The sequence below is a fragment of the Podarcis gaigeae genome (assembly GCF_964106915.1).
Source record: "Podarcis gaigeae genome assembly, chromosome: 2".
Classification (NCBI taxonomy): Eukaryota; Metazoa; Chordata; class Lepidosauria; order Squamata; family Lacertidae; genus Podarcis; species Podarcis gaigeae.
In genome coordinates this window covers 86,691,989-86,709,669 of record NC_139679.1, presented here as the reverse complement: position 1 = coordinate 86,709,669, position 17,681 = coordinate 86,691,989, and the positions used below count along the sequence as shown (strand labels likewise).

Genomic DNA, 17,681 nt, shown 5'->3' with positions numbered 1-17,681 from the left:
CATACCAACTCTGATTTACAATACAATACATCAGAAGTACTATCTAGGCAGGATGTGAGAGGCGACAGAAGCAGAATTCTATTTCTGACAGAAATTTTCCAGATAGTTTAAGCCTGACACATAGCTTTCAAATAGATGCTCGTTACTGAAGCTTGCGTGACTGCCTGCTTGTGTAAACCTTTGCCTGAAGCCAAGCAGAGAATAGGAGACCCAACAATATCAACAAGGGGAAACTACAGAGACCGGATTCCCTCCTTCTTACCCTTTCAATCGCTGTGGCAGTCATGAATAGCTGGACATAAGGGAGTAGCTATAATGGGGGGGGGGGAGGGAGAGAGAGACTTAACACAGATTCTTAGGGCTAAATGTTCCTAGGCTTCCTCATAAGCTTAAATATCACAAGCTTCATAATCTAATCATTAGAACATTCCTAAAAAGTAATTGTAAGGAACAAGCACATGGCTCCTTCCTGCTGAAAACAAATACACTCAAAACCTTACTGTGATATTCCCAAATGGCACCAAAATAAATAAAAGGTCACTTGTGTATCTGTTAAATCTAACTACTACTATAAATCCCTGGCAATGGAATCATGATTTCTGAGCATTTGTAGGCTGGCAGTGCAGGGAATGGATTAGAAGTAAACAAAAATTGGTGCTAATACAAACACAGCTTTGGGGCAAGAATGGACACTTTGTGAAGACAAACCATTTATTTTCGCATCCTATTTGTATCCAGCCGGGATGCCTTTTTAACCATCCAGTTATGTGTGGTCTTTCAGGCCCAAACCCCTGCTTGCTTTCCTCTGGGTTGTTTTCCTCCCACCCTTGTACTGCCATGCATAGAACAATTCCTCTCAAGTTGTGCAGTTAAAGGGCCTCAGCAGGCAGCCACAGAACTGCAACAGTCACTCACAGACCCGCACCTTTGAAGGCAATAACAGCTAACCCCTGACCCTCTGCACTTCAGTAAACAGGGTGATGGAGAAAGCAACTAAAAACAAAATTCAAAAAAATCCAGGGAAGCTGAGGAAGCCTACTCAGACCCAGAAAACCAATTCACAGCTGTGACTCCTTTTGCTTGCTCAGCTGTTCCTGATTCCCCACAGCTCATTTTAACAGAGGTTTGTGATGAGGAAGCAGCAAATAATAAATAGTAGTAATTAGGCCTGAGAAATAATTCACAAAGTCGACAGAAGGGGACCACTTTAGCTGCAGACAGAAATGACACCTTTCCCGGTTTGGTGAGGAGGAAGAGGGCACTGCCCAATTGTTTATTTATACACATTAATTAATTTTTAAATGCGCAGCTCTAATTTGCCGACATTCAGAAGACAAATATTTTAAAAAACTTAAAAGCCAGGACAGAATGCAATAAAGGCATACATAAAAATACCTAATTGTTCTGCATAGTTTAATGCAGGGTCACATCTTAATGTGAAATATGCAGTCTAAGAGAAGCACAGGGCGGTGAATGCGCCCCAGGATAGGAATGAATTAATCTCAAGGGATGATATTCAGCCCATGTGCTCCACAGAGTTCTGAAAATTTAGCCACGCACAGACACTAAGTAATAACAGAGCTAATACACTTTTGAATGTGACATCCCCATCATTATTCCATGGACCTTTCACCTTGGTCACGTGACCTTTGCCCTGCAAGGCCTGTGCATTACGTCTTAATTTCTTCAGCTCTTAGAATGTATAGCTTGGTGGTAGAAAGGGGGTTATAAAAAAATTCTACTTCCAGGAGGGCTGGAGCATAACCAATGAAGGTATTTAAGCTCTGGCAGCACCTCTCAGCCAATGCAATCTTTGTTCCACACTGCTCTCCCCACTCCAATTTGCAGCTTCCTCAACCTCATCTGCTGCTGAATATGCAAGAGCATAAATGTTTATGGTGTTTACTCTTCTCTGCTTTGTCTCAACAAACTCTCTGGGAAGCGACAAATACAGCTGCATTCCCGGGCTGCGGAAGAGTGCCTGCCACCCGCCTGCCATGCTACACCGACACCACCTCAATAAATAATTATGCCAGCAATTAGCTTGTTAGCAGCAAAATGACTCGTTAGGGATGCACAGGCAGGTGCCACACCAATAAGAGGCCAGATCCAATCGGACTATTTGGTGGGAAGGAAACTTATTTGGGGCGGTTTCTGAGAGCAGAAGGGCATGGGCTGCAATACGAAATTCTCATACTGGTCTATCAGAGCCAGCCACATCATATAGGGCAGATAATTCCTTCCTGACAATAGTACACTTCTGAAGCACAAGGTCACTTACATCCACACTGCTTGCTGAAGCAGACATCCAGCTCTCAGGTTAACAAGAGCCTTCATTCTCCTGCCAATAATGAAGGGAAATTGGCATGGTTCACAGCAGGCCCAACCTCACAACTACCTAAATCACATTCTCCAGCTGTACCTGTTTTTTCACTATATAGGCACAGAGAGCCTGTGCACACTGAATCTGCCATTAATAGTGGGGCTTAGCTTCCAGTTGTTATTGGCTGGCAGAATACTATTTTCCTCTGGGCATTTGCTTGCCTTTTGGCCAGACTCGGCCGAAGGACACACGAGTTCACACAGAGAGCGAGAAAGCTCTTTGCCAGGGTGAAACGTAGATGTCTTCTTGATTCATTACTTTACTTCAAGCCCACTTATGAGGGCAATGAAGGAGTGGACAGGAAAGACAATATTCATTCGTTTAGCTTTATTAAGTGGCTAGTAATTCAGCTGTCCCTTAGGGCCATTCATTTCCGGGCTTCCTGACATCTTCAACAGAAAAGAGAACTCTATGAACACCCTTGTTTCACTTCACTATAAATGTTATGCTGGGACTTAATTGTGAAGGGCTGAAAGGAAATTATCTTATAGCGAAGTGTAAGGACCTTAGTCCTCAACTTAAATATTTCTTGGAGGCCGTGATTCAAATTCAAGTCTTTAATATACCAGAAGCAAAATAAAATGATTTCAAAGGGAATCAGTTAAGGAGTAAATTACTTTTACTGCAACCCCACAACATAGTGTTCATTGCAGACTGCACATCTGGTAAGCTACCAGGCCCGATTCAAGGTGTTGACTTCAGTCTACAAAATTCCTAAAAAGTCTGGGGTCTAGGTACTTAGCCAAATGCCTTTCCCGAGGCCTGCCACCCTGCCACCCTAAGATCTTCCAGAGTGTCCCTTGCGGCAGGCAAGATGGTGGCATGAGACGGCATTCTCAGCGGCAGTGCACTGTTTATGGCATTTGTTTTCACTTGAGATACGACTATCCTCCACATTAGATATATCCAGTGTTAGAAACTAGATACATAAGCTAGGTGCCAAATGGCACCTTAAACTTAAGCCACCACAACAGCATGTCTGTTCGCCAGAAGGTTGAACTAAATGACCCTTCCAACGCTACAATTCTACAATTCTGTGATCTCAACTACATTGTTTGACTGTAAGGTAAAGGTAAAGGTACCCCTGCCCGTACGGGCCAGTCTTGCCAGACTCTGGGGTTGGTGCGCCCATCTCACTCAAGAGGCTGGGGGCCAGCGCTGTCCGGAGACACTTCCGGGTCACGTGGCCAGCGTGACATCGCTGCTCTGGCCAGAGCCAGAGCCAGAGCCGCACACGGAAACGCCGTTTACCTTCCCGCTAGTAAGCGGTCCCTATTTATCTACTTGCACCCGGGGGTGCTTTCGAACTGCTAGGTTGGCAGGCGCTGGGACCGAAAGACGAGAGTGCACCCCGCCGCAGGGATTCGAACCGCCGACCTTTCGATCGGCAAGTCCTAGGCACTGAGGCTTTTACCCACAGCGCCACCTGCGTCCCTTGTTTGACTGTAGCTTGCTCTTAAAACAATTCACTTGTCCTAGTATGCAAGAAGGAGAAACACACATAGGGGAGATGGAAATGGAATTAACTATGGATTAAGACAGAGGTTTTTAAACTGTGGTCGCCAACTTGGCACCCAGAAATCTCCATCATTCAGTCTGGACACTAAGGTCCAGCTCCGAGGGCCTTCTAGTGGTTCCCTTGCTGCGAGAAGTGAAGTTACAGGAAACCAGGCAAGGGGCCTTCTCGGTAGAAGTGCCCTCCCTGTGGAATGTTCTCCCATCAGATGTCAAGGGGATAAAGAACTATCTGACTTTTATAGAAGACATCTGAAGGTTTTTAATGTTTGATGTTTGATTTAATGTTTGATGTTTTATTCTGTTTTTATATCTACTGGAAGCTGCCCAGAGTGGCTAGGGCAACCCAGTCAGATGGGTGGGGTACTGTTGTTGTTGTTGACCAGGATTCACAGTGGAACAGGAAGAAGATAGAAAGAACCACAAGGCAACTCAGAGTGTTCAACAGAGCATCTCAGCCTGGGTCACATTTTCATTCCTGGTTCCAAGTGGATTCCTGGTTCCAAGCCAGTGAAGGAAAGAAACAAACAAACAAGATGGAATGAGTTCTCTAGCCAATGTGTTCAGTTCCTCAGCATTGGGGGAAGAAGTACAAACATCTCCTGAACTCCCAGCCAAGCCTGGCAGCCTCTCCTCCTGGATCCAAGGCAGCTCTGAGCAGTTCAAGATTACCTCCAAGCACCAACGCATTAGGCATCCTAGAAGCTATAACAAGGCCATTGGTGGATGACTATGGACTGGTTCACACAATTCACTTTTTCTTGCGCAAGAAGTCTTGGTCCCTCTCAGACATGTCCTTGTGTGGACAAATGTAATGTGTGGATCTAGCCAGCACATATCTGGCCAGCAGCACATACTGTGATTGCAACAGCGCTTTTTCCAGCTGTTGGTATTAGTGATGGGTGAACTCCTCTCAGCTCGATGCAGAATTGGGTCAGCAATTACAAGCGTCATTGGAGAACACTAGAAAAAAAATCATGGTTGGCGTGTTTTTTAAGAGTTCTAAATTGATTCATAATGCTGGCTGCACCATATCATACTGCCTTATCATTTTCAATTGTCCCTCGTTTATTTTTTTGTCCAAGACACAGACACTAATGACAGCTATGCAAACACCCCTTGAGGGTGATTTCTAAGGCTCCAGGAAACTGCAGCGAAGCCCAAGGAGGTTCCAGAGCCTTGAGGGGAAAGGGTGCTGTGCAATCCCTGAACATGTCTTTATTTGGTGCCGGATCTTTGGAGAGAAAGTTTTTTGGGGGTTGCTCCTACAGTTCCTTGGAACCTTAAAAAAATATTCATCACAAGTGCTTGCTTAGGTCTGTATGAGCTGAGATTAGTGTCCAGGGCTTGGACTCAAAACAAGAGCACACTCTGTACACATGCAAAGTCACGTTATACATTTTGGACTGGAGAAGAGATTCTCAAGGAAATGGAGTTCGAGTTATAATAAGTGCAAGCATTACGGGGGAAATTCACATTCCAAAGCAGGTAATTGCAAAGCTGGGTAACATCACTAGCTGCAATCAAGGGATTTGCTGCAGCCTGTATCGACAACTGCCAAGCTCACACACTGCTTTGTCCATGTAAAATGTGTGCCTGAGGAGTGTGAAGAAGAGGAAGGAGAAGAAATAATATTCTGTGAACCACCAGCTCTGATACATAAAATGACACTAGACTGTGCCCATGCCCCAGAAATGTGAATAACTCTTTGCAACAGAACAGGCCATGAATCCAAAAGCCCTGTTGTCTTGCCCACATTCTCACCCTTGCTTGCTCAGTCATGCTGAATCAATTGCCATCAATAAAACACAAGCCTTCCTTTGGGAGGAAAGCCTGTAGAGCTGATGAAAAAGGATCTTTATAAAGCCATATGACAGGGCTCAAAGCAAGTGGATGAAGTTCATTTTCAGTCCTTCCTCCCCTCTCCCGCTCCTCACTTTTCTGACTGTCATGAGATTAAAGGCCTTTCCATGCAATCAGTTTCTGCAGCATAAATGGACATATTTGTTTCTCATTTGCTTAGCAGAGGAAACGTTCTTTATTGCAGGGATATTGCATTTTTGCCGAGCACATAAAAATGCAATATTTTATATATGGGAACATGAGATTCCCACACTTCCAAATACTATCTTCATTACTGCTGTGGTTGCAGAAGCTTCACGGACATCTACTATATAATATGCTATTTAAAAGCCTGGATAGTCCTGCCCTTGATCTCACCCCAGTAATACAATGCAATTCTAATGAGCAGAAGACTGGGGCAGTGGCCCAGGTCAAATTCAGTGGAAACCACCAACGAATGAGTCACTGATCAGCAGTATTTCCCTCCCAAGCAAGCAACAACTCTGCAGAGCTTATAAAATACTAATAGCACAAGCAGCATTGGGAATAGTTCTTTGCCTCTGGACCAAATCCCTCACATAAGCCCCACCCCTTGCTAAAGCTGTGCATGTACGCATACTGTGTGCTTTTTGAGAAGGTTTGAGATCTCCAAACATGGAGCGAACCAGTGGTTTCGTTTCAAGATTGTGCAAGATTGCCAATCACACAACACTTCCACCTGCTCTGCCTTTTGGAAGGTAGGGGGAATGGAGACGATTCCTTTGGTTCTGGTGGTCCCAAGACTACAGCCACATGCTCAGAAGCGTCCTCTTCCCTTCCATGGCCAAGCAATTCAATGTGGAAGAGCAGGACTTCCTGCATAAATCAGACGGGGAACCAGAATCTGTCGGGAAGTAAGGTCTTTCAGGCTTTCCTGTTTCTAGCAAAGTTTGAACCAAGGGACTGGCAAGAACTCTTTGCGGAGGGGGAATTCCTGGCAGCCAGGGTCCAACATCACCGACCCTTGGTGAAAGTCAGGGACTTTCTGGAACAGCGAAATCTCCCCAACACCAGAATGTGAGTGGCGAAAAGCAGCTGTCTTCTTTCCTGCTCACATGATGCCCTTAACTGTCTCTTGCCTTCATACATTCACAGTCACATTCCTTGTTTTGCATTCTTTGTTTCTGCCTCCCGCTTACTTTGCTCAGGGCAGACCTCGGGGGAATGGCAGCTGATCTGAGCTACACTTGGCTCCCCAAACCTGCACTGCAAGCCAAGAAAGATGGAGAAAATGAGGGGAGGGGAAACAAGAGAGCAGAGAAAGCCTCCTCCCTCCCCTGAGTCAGCAGTTATGTGACCCAGCAGGCAGCAGTGTAACGATTTCATCATTTTCCACCAAAATTGAATTAGTTTGAAGCCAAAATCAGATTTGCGAGCCCAGCACTCTTGACAGCAAACCCTTTACTTTGTCAGGCAGCTGTTAGCTGTTTCCCTCAGAACTCGGAGAAGGAGGGGCTGCCTGGGATGGATGCCTGTGCACAAACTACTCCAGGTGGGTGCAGCTGAACCACCTGCTCCTAGAACGCAGCCCCATGCCCCTGCCGCACCTGTAATTTATAAGAGGACGGAGAAAGAGAGAGAAAGTAACTCAATTTCACACTCCTCCTTCTGCTGGAACATCTAAACAAGGCAGAGACCCTCATCAAGCCGCTGGTTCATGCCGAAAGCCCTTGCACCCAGCTCCGGACGTCGTTCCTTGAAATGCACCTGCCTCTGAATGCAGAAGCATGAACACTCATAAGAGAGAGGAGAAGTGGCAATGCCTCAGTCCACAGCAAAGGCTGGGAAGCTTCTAGGATTGTGGCAGCAGAGGTGCCATAGAGGGAGGGTGGGGGAAGAAGGCTACTGCTCCCCCTCCCTCCCGCTCTCCCTGGATTTCAGATTAAATTATCCCTAGGTGCAAGGAAACCACAACAAATGCTATTAAGATATGCTGCTTCTCTGAGGCTTAATCTTGAAAACATCCAAGCCTTATAATTTTGCTGGGTTTCTCTCTTTCCAACACTCCCCAGCCCCAAGACTGGAATACTCCTCCCCTCCTCCTTCCACTTTTACTCTAAAACCATATCCCTGTTATTATTCGCTATTATTATTCACACACACCTAAAACAGCTAGGCACTTTGGAAAATTATTTTTAGAAGCCACACTGCTTGCAAGTTTACATTATAGCACATATAACACAGAAAAAAAGAAAAAAGGGGGGGAATAAAATAGCAGAGGAGACCGATCATAAGATCTGTACTTAGAGCCAAAATGCATTTGTTTCAGCATCCTTAAGGGCTTTAAAATTCCACAGACTACAAAGCAGCAAAAGCATTACCGTCAGCAGCTTCAACTGCTGAAAGGAACCACAATCAGAGGTTAGTTTCTGTTTGGGAACCACTCATTAGGTTTTCCCTCCTGGCATGTGCACACGTCCCTCAAGAACTATGTACAAAGCTCTTATTTACCATCCTTAAGGCACCAGGGGGCTCAAACCAGAAACTGTAGCAGCAAGGCTTCCTTGGAGGTTTTTAAAGAGAGGTTGGGTGGCCAGCTGTCATGGATGCTTTGGCTGAGATTTCTGCGTTTCAGGGGGTTGGACTAGATGACCCTTGGGGCCCCTTCCAGCTCTAAGATTCTATGAAGCACAGGAGACTTACTTCCTGCACTAGAACAAGGGCAGCTCTCAAGCTAAGAGAGCTATTGGTCTGATCTTTGCTGTGTACTGCAGTGCCATACAGATAAATGGCCAGAGAGGGGTACTGCAGCTCATCAGTGCAGCCAGACCAGGTGATCTGTGGAGCCAATAGTGGCAAACATGGGAAGCTGTCCTAAACCAAAACAGAGCATTGAACCGCACAGGACAGTCTACACAGACTTGTGGAGGTTCTTCAGGGTTTCACAGCTCTACCTTCAGATGCTTTGGAGTCAAAACTAGAAGCTTCTGGATGCAAACTATGAGCTCAGCCATTGAGCTACGATCCTTTCCCTACCTAAAGCCTGGGTGACTTTACAGAAACTGAGGAACCAAGCAAAACAGACTCACTTCCTGCTGCCCTTTGGAATGCTACGGTCTGCCCAACCTCGGTGGCATACTTGATTCTGTCCCCTATGATCTCTGTCTGTTGCTTCAGACCTTGATTTCAGCCAGACGTGGACTCACATCTGACCACTTTCAGGCCTGGCCCTACAGGACCCTGACACCATGCCAGAGGGTTTCCACTCATCCTTTGGGGAATCTGTCCTAAAAAGAGAAGGAGGAAGGGAAGAAGAAGAGGTGTCCAAACCATGGACAAGGATGGTTACTGTCTAATTTGCCAAAACAGACCTCCAATGCCCCTCTCCCTTTATCTCCATTACTCCACAGCAGCTGTAAATCATTATTTATCATATTGTGAGGTGGAATAGAGCCATGGAGATGTGTATTCAAATTCCTCACTCAGCTATGAAACTCACTGGCTGAACATGGACCACATGCTATCTCTCAGCTACACTGCCACGCAACTATGTTCTGAGGACCAGAGGGGGCGAGGTTCTATGTGTACTACACTGAGCCTTACAATGGAGTGTATTTCTCATGAACATGGGTTCATTGGCATAAGGAAGCACAGCATCTCTGATCTCAGCTGTTCCTATCAGAGCTGCTACCAGAATCACAACTGCCTACAATACCATACCAATTCTGCCCTAGATACCCACTTATGAGCCCAGTGTACTAGCACTCCATCCATTGGCTGCCAATGTAATCCCCACAACCAGAATTCTGTGGCTGTCAGGAATCATGGGAAATGTAATTCCTTTAAATACGTGCAGCAGCATCTAGGAATACATGAGCCACAGGAATTACACATGCCATGGTTTATAGTTCCCAATACCATACATGCACCTATAGGAACATAAGATCTAAAATCTGATATGTTTATCGGCCCTGCTGATGTATTATGTTTTATGGCTTTGTATGGTTTTGATTTAATTACAATGAGAGCCTGCTGATTGGAGAACAGAGAAAGAAGTTTCTAAAATAAAATTTTAAATCCTGAGGTCCACTACCATTGACACATGGAGCTAGTGTTTAGGGAGGCTCCAAACCTACACACACACACATCCACTCAACATTGTGCTTCTTGTAAAGCCATTAGAAATGCATTTGGAGTGGGCCAGGTCTTTAGCTGAATTCATTTACAAAATTTAATTTAAGCAGACCATTACAATTTGGAGAAGGGTCAGTAGGCTAAATGGATCCATTAAGAATCAGCCCAAAGTCCAAAGTACACTTGACTATATGGGTCTGGGGAGTGGACCTACGGCATCTGATGTCCAAGCTCAGATTCTGCCACAAGCACTATGTATATATGTATATCTCTCCTTGCGTTCAGCTGAGAGTTTTAAGTGATGTAACTATACCAATTTTCTACAACTCGTGATATGTCCTAGAAATCTTAAAGTTGCCCATTCCATTCCCATTTTGAAAGATCTTTTACACATTACTCTCCTATCCTCACTGCAAGTAGCTGAAATAGCCTCCCAGTTATATCTGATATTGTCTGAAAAGGAACCCAGCTATGGCTCATAAAACAAAGCAGGCTTCTTACCCTGCCTTGCCAAAGACTTAACACAATGGAACAGGGCAATAAAGCTCCTCTGTTTGCCATAGCAACAGCCTATGGGAAATGCTTCCCTCAGGATAGGCAGGCAACTTTCCCTCTGTTGAGAAAGAACATATCCAGACTCATAACTCTGGCTCGCTCCCATATCCCCCAGGGCAAGAGTTCACTTCTAATTGGCCTCAAAACCTGACACTCCAGTTGTGTTTCATATACACCTATGAATTTGGAGAGTCCTCTCACTGCCAGTATGAAGCTGCTATCTGTACAGCTGTCCTGTTCTCACACTCTCCCTAAACTACAGAGGTAAGGATTTTGATTATCCCGATTTGGAATCAGACAGAGCATAAAACCAGAAAACAAGACACCCAGGTAGAGTCGGAACATCATCCTGGCTGGCTAATATTCCTGCCGTATCATTATGTGGTGCTGAGAGGGCACCATGTTGCACCTTGAATAGCACTTCAAATCATCTGTAACTGTTATCACATCAGTATATCTAACAGTTACTTGGGTCTGTATTTCCAGCAGGACATATCTCCTGTACATGGACACCTGCTTTCCCCCTAATTCATTCCAGTACTTGTCATGATGGTAACAGTGGAAAGTAAACGCAGGTTAGAATAAATGGAACATCAGCATGTCTGTTAGATGGTTAGTGGTCCACATGCTCCTACTTATTGCCTTTCTTCTCAATTCAATCCTTCCGAAAAACTGTCTTGGCAAGAATTTCTGTGCAAATAATCTCTAAAACACATTCCAAAATCAATGCAGTCCCCATTCCTCCAGCATAACAAACTTTATTTGGATAACTGAAGATTGGGAGAAGTCATTCCAGAGGCTGGAACTTCTCAACACCCAATAATTATCCTCATACCCCATAACCAAAGCCTAAAACTCCAAACACCAAAATACTGTAGCTGAGAATAGAATGGTCACATGCTAATTGAAACAAATCCCAGATCTTTAAGCAACATCTTCAGCTGCGTACTCAAAGACAGCACAGGTATCTCAGCTGATGCTTTGGATTTATCAGAGCAGAAAGGAAAAGGAGAAATGACAAAGTAGAAGAATGAGGAGGAAGACTTACTGAGTTTATGCATCCCAACTCCTTGTTCAAAAGCCAGGGCAGAGAAAGCTTCCCCTCCCCACGATAGCAAGACTGGATGCGCTCCTTGATCTTGTCTTTGATCTTCTTCAGTGTGAAGAGGCAAAGGACAGATTCCTTTGGTGGCTTCACCCTGTTCTTCTGGCCCTGAGAGAAGATTGTGAAGAGGATATCCTCCTGCTCTGAGATACCCAACTGCTTGGCCAGTGCCTTTCCGGGCTTACTTAGGTAAGCGTCCTGAATCAGGCGATATTCAATGCCATCACGAATACAACCAATGGGGAATTCCACATATGAGTAGAACTTGGGATCATCTACACACAGCCGAACGACCTTGGAGGTGAAAAACTGCTCCCCAGTGGAGTCAGGCGAGGTAAGCTGGGTGTCTAGTTGCAAGGTCAGGTAATAGACAAACTGCTCACTGCTGAAGCTATAGATGTAGTAGATATCAAATGTGGGGAACTTGGACAGTGTGTCTGATGGAATCTTGAGCTGGGATGAGACAAACTCATCCTGATAAACAAAGCCAAACATCTCTGCATTCTCTTCACTGGCCATCAGTTTACGGCTGGACAGGGTAGGGAAGTACTCAGACTTGCCATCAATGGGTGTTCCAATGAAGAGCTTGTTTTGCCCATTTGGGACTTCAATTATGACGCCTGACATAGTTCCTGACTCATTGACACTGGAGAGGTAGTGCTCCTTGCGATGATGGGGCTCACCCAACTTGAAAAGGTCGTCCAAGCGCAGAAACTGGCAAATGCCCTGAGAAGCACTGCCACAGGCTATCAGTCGATTCCCAGAATAATCCACCAGCAGCAACTTGTTGACATTGTTGGTGCTGACTAGCCCATGTGGACAAGACTGCACACTAGGCGGTGGGTAGCACTTCTCATTGTCATCCACGGGCCCCGTGACATGAGTACGCATCAGTGTCAGATCGTCTGCAAGCTTAAAGATCCGGTTGACAGCACCCACATACACCTCCCCAGTTTTGTTGTGGACCACCAAGTGTGTCAAACTCCAGTCGGTGACCTGGAAAGTCCTAAAGGGAGAGTTGGACTTGGGAGTGCCTTCTTCCAATGGCAGCCAAGCACTCCCCAGAAGCAGCAAGGTCCAGATATTGACCGACAAATGGTGCTTTAGTCTCAGGAGCCACATGGCGAAAGAATCACATCCAGCAATGGTTGTGCATTAACCTATCCACTGGAAAAAAATGAAGCAAAACAGAAGGCAGTGGAGAAGGGAAAGGAGCTGTCTGTGGACTAATGTCTCCTCTTCTTCCACCAGTCTCCACATTCAGGACATTGTGGGTGCCGGCATCCTGCTCAGTCCTAGAAGGAAACACAAAGCAAGCAAGGTTAGACAAACAGTTGAGCCACTCAGAACATAACAGCACAATAGATCCCCACAGTTACAAACATCTCAGGAATGAAGGTGGTTCAGATCTCTGAAATGTTCAGCTGTCTTGGAAGAAGCATTGCACAGAATTTGCTAATCATTCTACATTCTTCCCATTGAAGTTCCCATGACCATTTTGTGCATTCACTACAGAAAATAATTGCTGAATTGTTTTGACATCTTAGGAGAGCTAAGATTGTTATCAGAAAAAAGACAATATAGGCTTTCCACATTTTCTGTGTTTTTATGGGGCCATGAGCCTTAGAAGCCTTAAGCTTGAACTCACAGTATAAAGGGAATAATAGTGTTATACCTTTTGGCAAAAGCTCCAAGAGAGACAGATGAGAGAGAGAGAGAACTTTGAAGATCTGAAAATGGCTTTAAAAAATAACTAAAATGACTGGGATTAGATCCTTTATAACCCCTATTTTAGCACTTTTCAACCTTGCCCAGATGTCTTGTCTTTCTGGGTATCTGTACTATCTAAAACAAGATCCCTGTATTACAGTGTTTTCTTGAAGACAGGTCTTTCATTGCACCAATTGAGATTTGGCAAAAAGACTATCTCTGATACAGTGATATACCTCTATATTTGTTTTTCTAAGTTCATAGTACTGAAATGGAGAAACGCAAAAGAACTGATCTCTTTATTAACCAGAACCAGACAGAGGGCCTTCTCGGCAGTGATGCCCGCCCTGTGGAATGCCCTCCCATCAGATGTCAAGGAAATAAGCAGCTATCCTATTTTTAAAAGACATCTGAAGGCAGCCCTGTTTAGGGAAGTTTTTAATATTTAATACTGTATTGTTTTTAACACTCGATTGGGAAACGCCCAGAGTGGCTGGGGAAACTCAGCCAGGTGGGCAGGGTATAAATAATAATATAGTGGTACCTTGGGATGCGAACGGGATCCGTTCTGGAGCCCCGTTCGCATCCTGAACAGAACATAAGACGCGAGGGCACGTCTGCGCCTGCGTGGGTCACGTTTTGCCGCTTCTGCGCATGCATGTGACGTCATTTTGAGCATCTGCGCATGCGCGAGCGGCGAAACCCAGAAGTAACGCGCTCCGTTACTTCCGGGTTTCCACAGAGCGCAACCTGAAAGCGCCCAACCTGAAGCACATTCAACCCGAGGTATGACTATATTATTATTATTATTATTATTATTATTATTATTATTATTATTGAATAATGGAACACCTCTCCATACACATTAGTATGACAAAATAAATGATGAAATCCTATCTGCTCTTAACAAAGAATCTGACTTCCTTTTTTAAAAGAAAAAGGAGTTATGTGTTGTGGCGTGCAATCAAATGCATGACTACATAGAAATAATTTCCACTGCATCAGCAGTGCCTCATGTGTCCAAGATTGCAACCTCAGACACTGTATGTGGGTGTAGAACTTTCCACAGAGGAGCATTAGAGGTTTTATAGGGAGCTTGAGGGACAGCATCCTTCCTGAGTGTCCTGAGATTTCTTTGGTATGTGCTGGCTAACCTGCACTCACAGTGCATTATGAACAAATGTGTCTACATCATGTTGCACTCCGGGGGGGGGGGGGGGCACCACCACTACCAGATCTGCAAAGCCAGTGAGCAAGCTCCCTATCCTTCCACAACTCCCCAGGGATGTTGTAGCCTTTTTCAGCCTCCACCCTAAACTCCCCTTACACCTTCATGCACTGTTGCTAAGACTTTGGCCCAAAGACCTTTATTCTACCCACATCTTCAACACAAGCAGGATTCAGTGCACGACTAGAGCTCGCTATTCCAAGTAATTCCGTATTTGTGACTTTTAAAGACGGCTCTCCACCCTTGAAGAAAATACTTTTAAAAAGCACCGCCTACACATCCCAACAGCACAAAAGATCCCACTAAAATAGATTTCAGTAAGATATTTTGCTTCTCGTGGGACCATACTGTTACCCCTCCAGCTTGACCAAGTATTTAGCTCCACCAGGAGGCTGGCAACGTCCTGCCTACACATCCATAACTGACAAGCTACAGAAGGCTGCCTTTTTATCTTCAGGGTTTTCTCTTTGCCCAGGCAGGGGAGTATTCTGACCTTCCTCATTCTCCTAGCACTGGACAGCCTTGAGGCTGATCCTAGATTTCCAACACACTCCTAAAGGTCAGAAGCAGTCTTCATGCAGAAGGCGGGGCATGGGAGGGTTGCACATCACTTGAGCTTCCACCCTGAACACTTAAGTTCACTAGAGTTATTTTTCTTCAATTGCACAAAGGGAAAGAAGAAACTTGTTCTTTCTTCCAGTTTGGTTAGACGTGTCAAATGCCCCCAAAAGACATAGCTGCACACAGTTAACATGAAGGGCAACATACATGGAAGTAGAGAATCTTGGCTACACAAGAGCCCATACTGTAAAGTTTAATCTCTGGCTTCTTTAGCCTGTGCCACTGAAACTCAATTTAGCTCATAAGGCAACAGATCTTGGTCTGTCTAGCCCAAACACAGGCCCTTGGAGATGAGCAAGATTAAGACATCCCATAGTTTCTTCACGCCAGGCATTGGAGAGGGGAAAACAGTAAGAGGGACCAACATCACTTCTCTCCTTCACCAGAGCCTGGCGCAATATGAGGTTTGAACCTTTCACCCACCACCCCTGCACCCAGTTCTGTATGAATCAGAAGGCAGAAGGGAGAGATCTGTCACACTCAGCAAAAAAAGTCAGTCACCCCAGCTTCAAGTTCCTGAAAGCTGCAGAGAACTTGAGCAAGCAGTGGGGACTATTGTGATGAGCATCTAAGACAACAGTGGCTGGCACAGAGGCCAGGGTAATCCACCTTTTGCAATGTCTGAGCAAATCTGCCGGATATTATATTCAAAGCCCAAACCTCTGGTCTTCTGGTTTTAACACTGAAATCAAGACCTCTGCTTCTATGTTTAGATCCAGATTATGACAGGTTAGCAAAATCAGAAATCCATGCAATCTTTGTGAACTCAAGGCATGGAGAATCTGTTGGACCCCCAGTATGACCACCTAGCCTAGTATAAACACCAGCCTTTCAACTTCCCTTGTGGAAACATTAATGGCAATAGCCTTAGCTAAGTACTGAATGGGCCATCCAGGATTAATAATTTGCCATACACAGACTTAGCATACAAACTTAAAGGTAAGGAATTTTGGCTCACATTGCTTTGCTGTAGGTAGCTGAAAAAGAAGACAGAGCTCACTTCCTTATGACCTGTTTATTGAGCATTCATTCTGATTTGTTTGCACAAAGTTTGCAGGGTTAAATGAAGTTGCATCAAGCAAATGCTATCCCATGCTTTCCAGAGCATTTTCCCTGTCACTCTCCTTATCGCAAAGAGTTCAGTTTGCTAGGGGAAGTGAGTTTGTTATGCAAGAGCTCCAAATCAACTTTAAATGCGGGACCCGAATTTACTAGTATGTGACTCAAATCTCACCCAAAATAGAAAGAGCCTGAAAGAACCCACAGCTGATCAAAGCAGCAACCAATTCCTTTCACTAGGAAAATTTCCACATACTGAGAGAACACTCTACTAATATCTTCACACTCAGCCCTACACCAGAAGAGAAACAAATTTCATTTTTCCCCCTCTGGGTGGGGGGAGCCTTGCTTCTGTAGAGAGGTGGAGGGGGAAGCTGCTCATTCACCCTTCAAGTTCTTTTTCTCCCCACTACCAGCAAACTCACACACAGAAGTGGAAGTGTTCATTGCATTTCACCATTTACCTAATTGGACTTTAATGTGCTGAGTGGTTGGCCATTAATGAGATTTTACTTTTTATAAAGACAGGGAGAGAAAACAAAGAGAGACCATCACAAATGAGGAGAGAAATAAATGGTGACAATTTGCAAAGAGGTAGGGCGGCTGTTCGAGTAAGCAGAGAAAGTTAGAATTATGGGATCCGACTTCCAGTTCTGACACTGATTTGCCAAGCAAGTCTAAATGATTCACTACCCACCTGTGTTTTCCCCACCCTCCGAGCTGCAAAACAGGGACAAACGCAATTCTATGGATCCACAGAAACACTATAGGACCTCTTGTATTGCCTAGAGCCAAAGTCGCAAGGGAATATACATTTATGTCTGATATTTGGATGCAAGAATCTATGTAGTATTCTGTATCATTGACCTTTTTAAGACATTTTGTTGAGGTTTTATGCTGAGCAGGCAGTGTCTCGAACGAAAAGGAACTAGTATGATATAAATGTACAGATAAAAAATAGATGCATTCTTACCCCCACTCCCCTACAAAAATACACAGAGAGAGCACAGAGCTGTGAGACAGACACTCGATGGAAGGAAATAGAGAAGGCAATTATCAATTGCAATAAGAAAGGACAGAGTTTTCCCCTAAGTCAGAAAGATAGAGGATCACAAAAAATCCTTCTTGAAGCTTACTCCTTGTGTCCCTTAAAATGGTAAAGGGACCCCTGACCGTTAGGTCCAGTCACGGACGACTCTGGGGTTGCGGCGCTCATCTCGCTTTACTGGCCGAGGGAGCCGGCGTACAGCTTCCGGGTCATGTGGCCAGCATGACTAAGCCACTTCTATACTCTAAATACTTAAATTCATGTTAAACCATCAGCCACTTGCCTGCTGAGCCAGATATGCTGGGAATCATTTCCCAAGCAGTGATCATAGGTGTTGGGTATTCAGCAACAGCTAGTTTCTCCCCACCACCACCCCATTCGCATAAAAGGTATGCTTCTTACTAACAAAACACACACACACAAAAAAAAAACCTGCAAGCAGGATGTCTCTTCTAGGGACAGAAGCTTCAAGCAAAGAATTGGTTAGATGATACTACACAAG

At 44.9% G+C, this 17,681-nt stretch overlaps 1 protein-coding gene across 6 annotated transcripts in view; it reads right to left on the bottom strand.

Moving 5' to 3' along the window:
• PLXNA1 (plexin A1) overlaps positions 1 to 17,681 on the bottom strand; it is a 302,883-nt gene that overhangs the window by 239,340 nt on the left and 45,862 nt on the right. For all 6 annotated transcript variants that reach the window (XM_083721536.1, XM_083721535.1, XM_083721533.1 and 3 more), the window contains exon 2: positions 11,457 to 12,808. In XM_083721536.1, coding sequence (XP_083577662.1) covers positions 11,457 to 12,635 — 1,179 coding nt within the window. In that variant the 5' untranslated portion in view covers positions 12,636 to 12,808. The remainder of the gene's footprint in view (positions 1 to 11,456; positions 12,809 to 17,681) is intronic.